This window comes from Nanorana parkeri, unplaced genomic scaffold (genome assembly GCF_000935625.1).
Source record: "Nanorana parkeri isolate BGI_ZX_2015 unplaced genomic scaffold, ASM93562v1 scaffold2105, whole genome shotgun sequence".
Taxonomy (NCBI): Eukaryota; Metazoa; Chordata; class Amphibia; order Anura; family Dicroglossidae; genus Nanorana; species Nanorana parkeri.
This window is the reverse complement of record NW_017308373.1, coordinates 103,283-115,318: the sequence shown is the minus strand read 5'-3', so window position 1 is coordinate 115,318 and position 12,036 is coordinate 103,283. Positions and strand designations below refer to the sequence as shown.

General features: G+C 41.2%; 1 protein-coding gene across 1 annotated transcript in view; it reads left to right on the top strand.

Annotated features, from left to right (window-relative positions):
- Positions 1-362: 362 nt before the first annotated feature.
- The window catches only part of LOC108800695 (neuronal acetylcholine receptor subunit alpha-3-like), a gene marked incomplete at its 5' end in the record, with an annotated part of 19,679 nt that continues 8,005 nt past the window's right edge, over positions 363-12,036 (top strand). The window contains 2 exons of the mRNA XM_018572685.1: positions 363-509; positions 3,240-3,284. Of these exons, the coding sequence (XP_018428187.1) occupies positions 363-509; positions 3,240-3,284 (192 nt within the window). The remainder of the gene's footprint in view (positions 510-3,239; positions 3,285-12,036) is intronic.

Here is a 12,036-nt window from a genome sequence, read left to right as displayed (position 1 = left end):
ATTTCCCCGGAAGCCCCTAAAAGTAAATGGAAAATAAAAATACTTGATAAAAAATGAATAAATAAAAATGAATCTAAAAAATGAAAAAGTTTATACAAATAAATAAAGATAAAATATTTAAAAAATTTAAAAATGTAAAAAAAAAAACATTTTCAGTTTCGGCTTGACAATTTTTTTATTTCGGTTTCATTTCGGTTTTGAAATTTCCATTTCGGTGCACCTCTATATACAACTAATGTAAGAAGTGTATTTTCAGCTAGTTATAGAATTGGGCACATCGAAGTGTTCCTTGCTGTTTCCTCGCATATTCCACCATTTATATTCTCTGCCTGGACACTTTATAACATTGTCACTTTGTTTTGATTTCAGTGTGTGCTTGCTCTGATCCTGAGTACAAGCTATATAAAACCTTGTTTAATAAGTACAACCCATACATTCGACCCGTGGAGAATGTATCCAATCCTGTCATTGTGCTGTTTGAAGTGTCACTGTCCCAGCTAGTCAAAGTGGTGAGATTTTACATTTTTATGTTATTTTGCTTGCTTTTTAAAAATGTATTGAGTGATTAAATGGAACTGAAATGTAACACCACATCTGTCCATTGGATCTGCAATTGGTTGGTCACATACCAAATTCATTGCCATTTGGCCATGTAATCTCTGCTGAGGTGGAGGATGAAAGTTAAGGTCTCCAAGGGATCTTTGAGCATCTGTTTCTTCAAGACAGCAATGTCATACCTCCCAACTTTCTGAGAGGGACACCTTCCAGTATTTAGACAATGGACACACCCCTGCCTCATCCATAGTTATGCAGAGCATTAAGAATTTGTATGCCAAAAATGATGGGTTAAACCCAGAACTGTTTTTCTCCACCATTACTTTTACTATATACTTACTTTTCAAAATAGCAAACAAGATCATTAAGAGATAAGATGAAGGTTATAGTGCAGACTATCACTTTAGGTAAATAGTACATTTATAGATATGTGTACATAGGAAAAAAGGGGGGAATGGGTACAGAGGGATTTGGTTCCAAATGAGGGACAATCCCTCCAAATTAGGGACACTTGGGAGGTGTGAGTATATTGTCTACACAAATTGTGTAGGAACATTTCATTTTATGACAGATGTAAAGGAAATGGGGGAGTATTCCCCATTTATATCCCTATGAGATAATTGAAAAAGTGAGTGAAGTGAAATATAGGGTCAGACAACCAGGAAGATGAAAGCCAGAACAAATATATCATGTAAATCTGTTGAAAGCCTGGAAAGATAGGGAACCCCTAGTAGCAGAGACTTCACCATCACCACCTTAATCTGATTATTTGGTTCCTGAGGTTGGGATAGCAGTCACCTTATCAAAAACCCAACAACAGGAAGTTAAATAATTTGTGCTCCAGAAGAAAGAGGTCTTCTCAGAGCTTCTGGGACAAACATCTGGGAATAGAACATGATATTATCACCCTGCCAGGTGAAAGGGTAAAAATTAGATTCTATCGATTTCCAGAAGCCAGACAAGAGGCAATGCATATAGAAGTCCGGGGAGTGCTTGAACTAGGTGTTCTAGAGGAGTCCCAAAGTGACTGGTCCCATCCCATCGTGCTAGTACCCTAACACGATGGGAGTTGGCACCTCACATCTGGCAAAAGCTCAAGCTGTGCTAGACTCTAGACGGAAAGCTGGGTTTATGGTCAACCCCAAAAAATTTACCATTGGGCAAGAGGAGGCAAAATATATTGGTTATACCATTGGGAGGAGAATAATTAAACCCCAAATAAACAAAGTTGAGGCAATACAGAATTGGCCACGTTCCAACAACAACAAGCAGGTACGAACATTTCTAGGAATCGCTGGCCATTACCGGCGATTCATTCCTCACTTTGCTTCACTGGTTGTTCTCCTGACCAACTTGACCAAGGGTAAGGAGTCTGTCATGATTAAATGGTCCTCAGAAGCAGAAACAGCTTTTCAATCTTTGAAAAGGGCCTTGTGTAGTCAACCTGTGTTATACTTACCTAACTTCTTAAAAGACTTTGTAGTGCAGACTGATGCATCAGATGTAGGATTGAGAGCAGTGTTGTCTCAGGTTTGGAATGGTGGTGAAGAGCACCCAGTCATTTACCTTAGCAGAAAATTGAACTCCCACGAGTTAAACTATGCCACTATTAAAAAGAAAAGTTTAGCTGTGAAGTGGGCTCTAGACTCGCTTAGGTATTATCTGCTAGGTAGACACTTTGACCTGGTAACTGATCATGCTCCCTTAAAGTGGATGGCCCAAAACAAGGAGACCCTATAAGAATTTAGCTTTACTGTAAACCATTGCCCTGTGTACAGACGTGTAATGTGGATGCTTTATCATGGGGTTCATGCTTGCCTGGCTACTTGTATTCCAACTCCAATGTTGAAACAAGGGGAGGCGGGGATGTGACAGCAGGCAGGTAAAATCGCCTGGGTGCATCCAGGATGGCAAACACGTACGTCCCAGGTTCAGGTTATATATGGATTGCTTCCACTAGTGGGAGTACTGGGAGTGCTTGAGTGGTAGAGGTAATGAGCCCAGCTGAAGCAAGCTGGCTCATTAGGACCTTTATAAAAACTTCAAGCCTGCTTAGGGAGTTGCTCCACCCTGGAACCAGTTTTTGTGCCCGTTAGAGTGGGAAGCTTTGTACCTACCTGTGCGGTGAAAAAGAAAAAACAAACTCGTGTGGTGAGACACAGCCTGTGTGGTAGTTTCTTCGGTAGGAAGATAGGTGCTAGAGGCAGCACAAGGTTGCACCTAGTTGATAGTGAGGAAAACTCTGTGTATAGTAAGTTGCCAAGAGGCAAGGGTTTATTTTCATGCTGTTTTTTGTTTTGCTCATTTTTGATTGTAAATAGTGTAAATAAACTGCACATGTGTTTTCACGTAAAGAAATCGTTGCTTGCTGTGCCTATTTATTGTTTCATAAACTCAACCAGGGAGTCACACACACCCGCTGCCAAGCTAACATCTTCACTATATATATACAGTATATACACTAAAGTATTGGGACGCCTGCCTTAATAAACTAGACGTGTTCCAATTATTACTACACAGTTGTAGATTTGCCCTCAATTTTTCTCCTAGTGACAGTTACAAGAAGTGAGAATGAATCTCCTCAATAGGAGTCCCACTTTAACAATGTACATTTTACACTAAAACTATTAAAAACTACTGCTATAGTATAGTATAGTAACTCTTTTCTTTGTGTATGTCCACAGGATGAAGTCAATCAGATCATGGAAACCAATCTTTGGCTGAAACATGTAAGTTCCTAGAAAATCCCTTGAATAAAATATTATTACCCAGCAGGGGTCCAGCTGCTAAATAGCCCCAGACAGCCATAGCAGAGGTCTGGCCAGACGCAGGAGAATGTCATTGTCCTGAGCTCCTTTGAGTACAAAGAGAGCTAACAAGGGGTGGTGCTGACAGTCTTTTGATAAACAGGTTACACAGTATAACATAATTACACCTAACCCAACACCAATACACATATAACAGATAAACTGATGACCATGTCGTCACATAACTCCCCCAAGTTAAAGGATGGCAGACCCGCTGAGACCCTCTACGGGCCCACTTGGGGATATCGATGATGTTACAGTCACTCTTCCAATTCCGTTTACAGAGATAGTCCATCGGCATTAGCATTGTGTTTCCAGAGCCGATATTGAATAGTGAAATTGGACGGCTGTAGGGCCAGGCTCCACCGCAACAGCCATCCATTCAACCAAACAAGGGGGGTCTCCATAATCCTAGGTCCATAGTTGCTGGGAAGGAGGCTGGACGTCAAGGCCCTCCAGGAGCCCAGGTCACGGTGGGTTCTGTGGCATCCCCCCCCCCCCCCAATGGTAGACTAACCAGGTCCCAGTCCCCTAACTGGTCTGAACCTGTGTTAGTCGGGCAGTAAAAATCCCCAAATTCCTTCCATGGGACCCCCTGCCTCTGCTGCTGGGGAGAGATGTCATCTGCGCCTTTCTGAAAAACATGCTGCCTCTGGGGAGAAGTAAAGACGATATCTTCTCCCCAAAGCCACGTGCTGGAAGAGAGGCTGGCTTCCTGTTCTCCCATGAAGGTTGGAACAGACAACAGTGCGGGACATGGACCAGTGGTACTCTGCCCTGGTGCCAGCACTTCTGCTGGGGAAACCACAATCTCAGTTCTGGCTTGCTCTTGGGGTGGGAGGACGGCTTCCTCCTCTACCTGGATTCCAAACTGCTGCTGGGGAGGAAGGACGACCACCTCCTCTCCCTGTATCCCAATTTGCTGCTGGGGAGGGAGGACAACCACCTCCTCTCCCGGACTGCTGACCTGCCACTGGGGAGAGAGGTTGACTACCTCTTCTCCCTGGAACTTCGTCTGCCACTGGGGAGAGAGGTCGGCTACCTGATCTTCCTGGAACTCACTCAGCCGCTGGGGAGAGAGGTCGGCTGCCTGCCCCGTCTCCCTGGAGCTTAAGAGGTGCTGTTGGTGCTGGACAGAGGTCAGCAGCACTCTGCCCTGATGCCAGCTCTTCTGCTGGGGTTAGTAGCTCCATGACATCTGTGGTTGCTGGGGCATGCTGTTGAGCAGTATTGAACAGTCTTTTGTATGCCTGTTCCAGCTTTCATTCTTGAGTAATTAAAGTCCAAATCAGTTCTCAATCCGAGCTCACTGGGGAGTTCCAACTCCCTAAAATCACGTATGTCCTCCCATCTCCACTCCTGTGCACCAAATTGTGTTTCCTCCTGGAGCGCCTCAAATATTAGTCCCGGGCCGCCGAAGTTATAGCCCTCTGTAGGATCATTGTTCTCCAGCCACGGACACAGTTGGGTGGCATACCACTGCAGTGCCCGATACCCATCGTCCAGCATCAGTCCTGTTTGGAGCAGCCCATCCAGCTCCGACAGCCATTCCTCCCGGGGCTGCTCTCCCAGGAAAGGCACACGCAAGTCCCATTGTAGCCAGTATCGTTCCGCAGATGTAGGGAGGAACTTGCCACAATAGTGCTGCTTCAATTGAAGAGTCTCCCTCCAGACCTCCCAGCACAAAGCGTCTCTCCTTCACAGCATGTCCTGGGCAGAACCCGGATTGTCGAACTGGGCCAGCGCTTCCATGGCCGCAGGCAACTGTAGCGCTTCTCCTATGTCAACTGAAAACTTGGTCCCGTTGGTGGTTTGAATGTCTCCTTAGGCAAGGAAGAGCATCCCACCACTTGCCACCAATGTGACGGATCCCGGTATTCAGGATGAGTATGTCCGCCGCTGTATTTTTCCTTGCTCAGGAGATATTGCAACCCGCTGATCTTTAGCTACCAATTTCCCCAGTCACTAGTCGGGACCGCGTGTAGGGTGAAACAAACTCTGATTTATTGAGCAACTGTGCAACCTTTTATACACAAAGTGATCAGATTATTATCCCATCACATCCACCCTGCCCTCTCTACACATTCTGACTGCACAACCCAGCAGGGGTCCAGCTGCTAAAGAGCCCCAGACGCAGGAGAATGTCATTGTCCTGAGCTCCTTGGGAATACAAAGAGAGCTAACAAGGGGTGGCGCTGACAGTCGTTTGATAAACAGGTTACACAGTGTAACATAATTACACATAACCCACCAATACACATATAACCCATAAACTGATGACCATGTCGTCACACCTTGATTGGTGGATTGTTTAGTCCAGTGGTGGTAGTGCCTTCAATAGCTTATTTTTATTTACAATTTAAGGTAATAATTATGCAATATAGTTTCAAGGGCCTTATAAAAGGACAATAACATTTATATCTAGTGCAGTAAAAAAAAAATCAAACATTTTTTTTAACCACTTCCAGGCCGCAATACGTCTGTCTATTACATAGGGTGCTTGTTAGCTCCCTATGTGATAGCAATAAGATTAGTGTAAAAATTAATAAAATAAAGTGTTTAAAAATGATAAAAAAATTAAAGTAACATAAAAAAAAATGCAAAAATTATTTTTTTAAGCACTAAACTGATGTGCTAACAGTGATTGACAGGGCTAGAATTATTGCTCTCACTCCGATGTTCGCAGCGATATGTAACATGTGTAGCATAATGTTCCCTATGGGAAATTTTGGGTATTTACTTTTTTGCGGCTTCACGGGTGAATGCAATTTTAAGGCTTGACATGTTTGGTATCTATTTACCCGACATGATCCCGTCTTTCATATTTTACCAAAAAATATTGGGTATTATATAGGGCTGCGGAAATTAACGATTAATTACTCGATTAATCGTTAATTTTTTTAATCTATCAAAATTAATTTGATCATACTCACCTCTCCGTCTGCTTCCGGGAGTCCCGTCGGGGATCCGGTTACGTCACAGACATCAACGTCACTGGACTCCTCCCCCCTTCCCTTCTTTAGCCGACGGAGCCACTTGGGCCCAGGCCCGGCGCTACCATATAGACAGTGAGAGGAGAGCTGCACTCACAGCCCTCAGCTGTCACAGGAGTTCTAGCACAGTGCTGTGCTAGAACTCCTGTATTGGAGGTGACAGATTCAATAAAGAGAACCTGTCACCTCCAAATGCTATCACACAGGGGCTTGTTAGCTAGCTCCTGTGTGATAGCAATAAAGTTAAGTGAAAAAAATAAAAAATAAAATAAAAAAATAAATAAAAATTGATAAATTATAAAATAAATAAACATTTATGAAAAAATAAGTAAAAAATAATAATGAAAATGATAAAAAGTAAAAGATAGTAAGATTAAAAAAATAAAGAAATAAAAAAATAATTAGAAAACAAAATTCTAACAAATAAAAAAGTGAAAGAGAATCAGATAAATAAAAATGTTAAAAAGTAAATAAATAAATAAAAACTTGCCTACTATAAAGTGACTGACAGTCAGTATACTGGATACATTTTATAATTAAACTAACTCTCTATGTTTTTCTTAAAGTTTAAAAAAAAATAACTTACGTCAGTGCTACAGTTTGAATTTAAAACGTATTTGTGTAAAGTGTGAAGTTAAGTCATGGATTGTTGAAACTAACTAGTGTCGGGTGATTGTATATAGTGTATACCACATTTACCACTGACTAATGCAGACTTGCAATGCAAGCAGATCAGCTAAAAGAAGTTGGATCTGTATGTGCGTTATAATTAATCGATTAAAAAAAATGTGATTAATCAAACATGAAAATTTTAATCAGTACCAGTCCTAGTATTATACTATATTTCTATGCACTAAATTTTTATTTAGTTTATTTTTTCCTAAAAATACTGGTTTGATAAACATTTGCACAAAAACCGTGCGACATAAAAATTGCAACTAGCATTTTTTTTATTCTACAAGGCCTCTGCTTTCAGAACATATATCATTGTTTGGGGATTTGAAGCTGTTTTCTAGCCAAAAAATTATATTTTATCATGAGTGCGCAAATAGTAAGAAAATGCCCTGTACAGCAAGTGGTTCAGGTCTGGTAAAATTGAAAAAGCATATATTTCTTATTTACAATTTCCCACCAGTAGGTCGAGATCTAGGCCACTTTTTAATATGTTTACCATTAATGTTATTTGTCTTTTAAAGGTCTAAGCAGTGGTGGTGAAGTCTAAGGGGGTTATTCATAAAGCTGCCGAAGGCAGCAGAGTGAATAACCCAGCAGAAATTAAGTGAGCCGAACAACGTTCGGCTATTTACTTCTGGCTTGTACGTCTGATTTGAGCCATACATCGGCTAACATCAGCCGTACATCGGCTGCCTTCGGCTGCACTACCATCAGCCGAACATACTGAGCCAAAGTGCAGAAGGAATTTGACTCAGCCGATCCAACATCTTGATCTGTGCCAAAGCTCCGGCAGCTCACTCGCTGCCGTTCTTCCATATTCTCTTTTCTTTGTCTCTTGATGGATACTCTTCCTTTCCTTACTCTCAATTTATACTCTTCCTTTTCTTCCTCTGCTGATGTATACTCTTCCTTTTCTTTCTCTCTTGATGGATTCATTTCATTTTCTTCCTCTCTTGATGGATACTCTTCCTTTTCTTCCTCTCTCGATGGATACTCTTCCTTTTCTTTCTCTCTTGATGGATGCTCTTCCTTTTCTTCTTACCTTGATGGATACTCTTCCTTTCCTTTCTCTCTTAGGGATAGTCTTCCATTTCTTTCTCTCTTATGGATAGTCTTCCTTTTCTTTCTCTCTTATGGATAGTCTTCCTTTTCTTTCTCTCTTATAGATAGTCTTCCTTTTCTTTCTCTCTTATGGATAGTCTTCCTTTTCTTTCTCTCTTGATGGATACTTTTCCTTTTTTCTCTCTTGATGGATACTCTTCCCTTTCTTCCTCTCTTGATGGATACTCTTCCCTTTCTTCCTCTCTTGATGGGTATTCTTCCTTTAATATCTCTCTTGATGGGTACTCTTCCTTTTCTTCCTCTCTTGATGGATACTCTTCATTTTCTTTCTCTCTTGATGGATACTCTTCCTTTTCTTCTTACCTTGATGGATACTCTTCCTTTTCTTTCTCTCTTATGGATAGTCTTCTTTTTCTTTCTCTCTTATGGATAGTCTTCCTTTTCTTTCTCTCTTATGGATAGTCTTCCTTTTCTTTCTCTCTTATGGATAGTCTTCCTTTTCTTTCTCTCTTATAGATAGTCTTCCTTTTCTTTCTCTCTTATGGATAGTCTTCCTTTTCTTTCTCTCTTGATGGATACTTTTCCTTTTTTCTCTCTTGATGGATACTCTTCCCTTTCTTCCTCTCTTGATGGGTATTCTTCCTTTAATATCTCTCTTGATGGGTACTCTTCCTTTTCTTCCTCTATTGATGGGTACTCTTTCTTTTCTTCCTCTCTTGATGGGTACTCTTTCTTTTCTTCCTCTCTTGATGGGTACTCTTCCTTTTCTTCCTCTCTTGATGGATACTCTTCATTTTCTTTCTCTCTTGATGGATACTCTTCCTTTTCTTTCTCTCTTGATGTATAGTCTTCCTTTTCTTTCTCTCTTAATGTATACTCTTCCTTTTTTATCTCTGGATGGATACTCTTCCTTTTCTTTCTCTCTGAATGGATACTTTTCCTTTTCTTTCTCTCTGAATGGATACTCTTCCTTTTCTTTCTCTCTTGATGTATAGTCTTCCTTTTCTTTCTCTCTTAATGGATACTCTTCCTTTTTTTATCTCTGGATGGATACTCTTTCCTTTCTTTCTCTCTTGGTGAATACTCTTCCCTTTCTTTCTCTGTGGATGGATACTCTTCCTTTTCTTTCTCTCTTGATGGATACTCTGTTTTTACTGTTTTCACTAAAGACAGATTCTAAAACTTCTTTGCATTACTAAATTGTATGCTGTTTTAAACGTGTAAAAGGCAAAACTGTGTCCCTGCTGGGAAAATTCACCCCTCTGTATGTACTGGTGACCACTGGCACAAAGACAGAAAGTGATGGGAAAATTCCAAATGTTAGAGTTATTATCAGAACAAGAGGTGAGAGAAAATATGTGATGGTGACAACTGTCTGAAATGGAAATTTGCCTCACTTTGGAGAGATTGCTTTTAATTTTCTGTTGCATTGCAAGGGTAAGAAGTGAAGGAAATTCTCTCCAAATACATAAACTTTAAATATTTATTTTCAATAACATTAAATGTTCCCAGAAATGTTAAAAATGTTCTTAGAGCAGCTTCCGTTTATGTGAAATCACATAACAAAGCTGACAAAGCTTATATTTTAGAAAGATGTTCAATGGTTACTCAGTGCTAGGGCTCCCTCTACAGGAATACAGCTGTCCAAAGAAAATGTCTTTCTGATACTAAGTTCATTTAGGAGAAATGCTATAGGAGAAATATGGAGATTGCCATTGCTCATATTGCCCTATAAAATGCTAGTTGCCTGGCTGTTATGCTGACCTTCTTGCTTCCATGCTGTTAGTCCCTGATCTGTAAACAAGCATGTAGATCGGGGTCCTTCTAATCCACTTGTATGGAATTGTATTGTGACTGTACTGTCTCCTCATATTTTGTAAAGCGCTGCACAAACTGTTGCAACTATATAAATCCTGTATTATAATAATGATAAGAACATTTGACTTTTCTCTGACTGTTCTGATCTGCAAATGTCAGTGAAACAAAATGCACTGAAGCCAGTAAGTCACAGAATTAAACCACTGGGTGGCCTTTTGCTATGCACAGCATATTTGCATATTATAGCGCAGGTGGTGCCATGGTGAGAAGTGTAAGAAGGGGGTACAGAGGTGAGTGTAGGAAGAAGGATGCTGGGGGTGCAGAGGTGAAAAGTGTAGGAAGAGGGATGCAGAGAGTGCTGAGGTGAGAAGTGTAGGAGGAGGGATGCTGGCAGTGCAGAGGTGAGCAGATGTAGGGGTGGCCTGTGTAGGAAGAGGTATGCCGGGGGTGCAGAGGTGAACAGTGTAGGAAGAGGGATGCATGGGGTGCAGCAGTGAGCAGTGTAAGAAGTATGCAGGGGAGCAGAGGTGAACAGTGTAGGAAGAGGGATCTAGGGGTGCAGAGGTGAGCAGTGTAAGAAGAGGAATGCAGGGGGTGCAGAGGTGTGAATTATAGGAAGATGGATGCAGGAGTGCAGAGGTGAACAGTGTAGGAAAAGGTATGCAGGAGGGGGTACAGGGGTGAGAAGTGTAGGAACAGGGATTGTACCAGCTGGCAGTGTCAACTGTGACAATATGTATCATTGATCTTAACATGAACTGTCAAGGGCAGGCAGCAGGGGAGCTGCATGCATAGTCAGTACTAGGGAGCAGAGCTGGGTATAAAAGTTATAGTAATGCTATAAATGATAAACATAATATTTTATATTATTGTAAATTGATTATTGTTCTTGCACACAATTACTTGTCAACTCTAATATAAACTTCTTTAAACTCTAGCTTCAATAAACATTTCTTTTTTACTACAAACCTCAGGCCTCCTAAAAGGTTTTAACAGAGGTGAAACTCTTGAAATTGGGACTGCATTAGGCATATAGAGTCAATTTATGTTTGTAGGAGAGGTCCAGAGGGCAATAAATCTACACCGCTAACATAGGTAGGGAAATTCTTACTGCATAGAGGGACATCTGTGACCAGAGGATCATGAGGTCTGACTTCAGCCTTTCTATGCTAGTTTTTCTTAATGGGGCTAATGTAATTTTGCATTGTAAGTTATACCTGCAGTTCAGCTTTAACCAGTGTTAGTAGCCCTGTCCAGTTTACCCCTGTAAACTACAGAACACCCCCACTATGCTATATAAAGATGAGGAGAGAGAGGGAGCTGTTCTTTAATCCAAATACACTCCTTGTCCTGGAATTGTTGTGTTAGCACGGAAAGTATTTTAATAGCAGGATCACCAATTGTAAATAAAAAAAAGCCTGACGAAAACTAATGGAGCCATCACATCTACTGTAAGGACTGATAAGCTGCAGTATATTGTATTTTTTTCTTGGGTTTAGATACTTTCTAAAGCTGGACAGCCTTCCCTCCAGTCTTGCACAGTTGTAGAGGGTCCTCTACTGAACTGATATTGTTTACTCTGATTTCACTGCACACTGTGAGTTTCTCACGGTGTGGATTAGAAGCTGAAACAAATCAGTTAGATCAGGCCTTATTTCATGGCTGGAGGACATCCAGCAACATTTATCTCTTTCCTGCCCAGTCTGAATGTTCCTGACCTGCCCCTAATCATTTATAGGATTTCACTTCTTTGAATCATGGGGGCTTAGCATCACATGTGGGCATTACCTTGGGCAGTCTGCATGTAAATGTAGTCTACCTAGGAAGGTCCACTCCTCCAAATGGGCACATGCCTGTAAAAGCATGTTTTGATGTTTGCATAACTCTTCTGAAGAGCCAGCCCACTGCTTACATCAGGGCTGAGGACTCATGAAAGGAGTACTGAGGCATGGTGCTGTGATGTTTTCAATAAGCTATGTAAAGTACCCTGCTGACCCAATCTCACTAGCCATGATCTGTCCCCATTGCATGGAGAGGCACAGAAACCCAGCGATGACATTAGTGAGTCTAAAATAAGGTATGCAATAAAAAACAGAAAGATGTAAAAATGTCATTGATTTCCATAG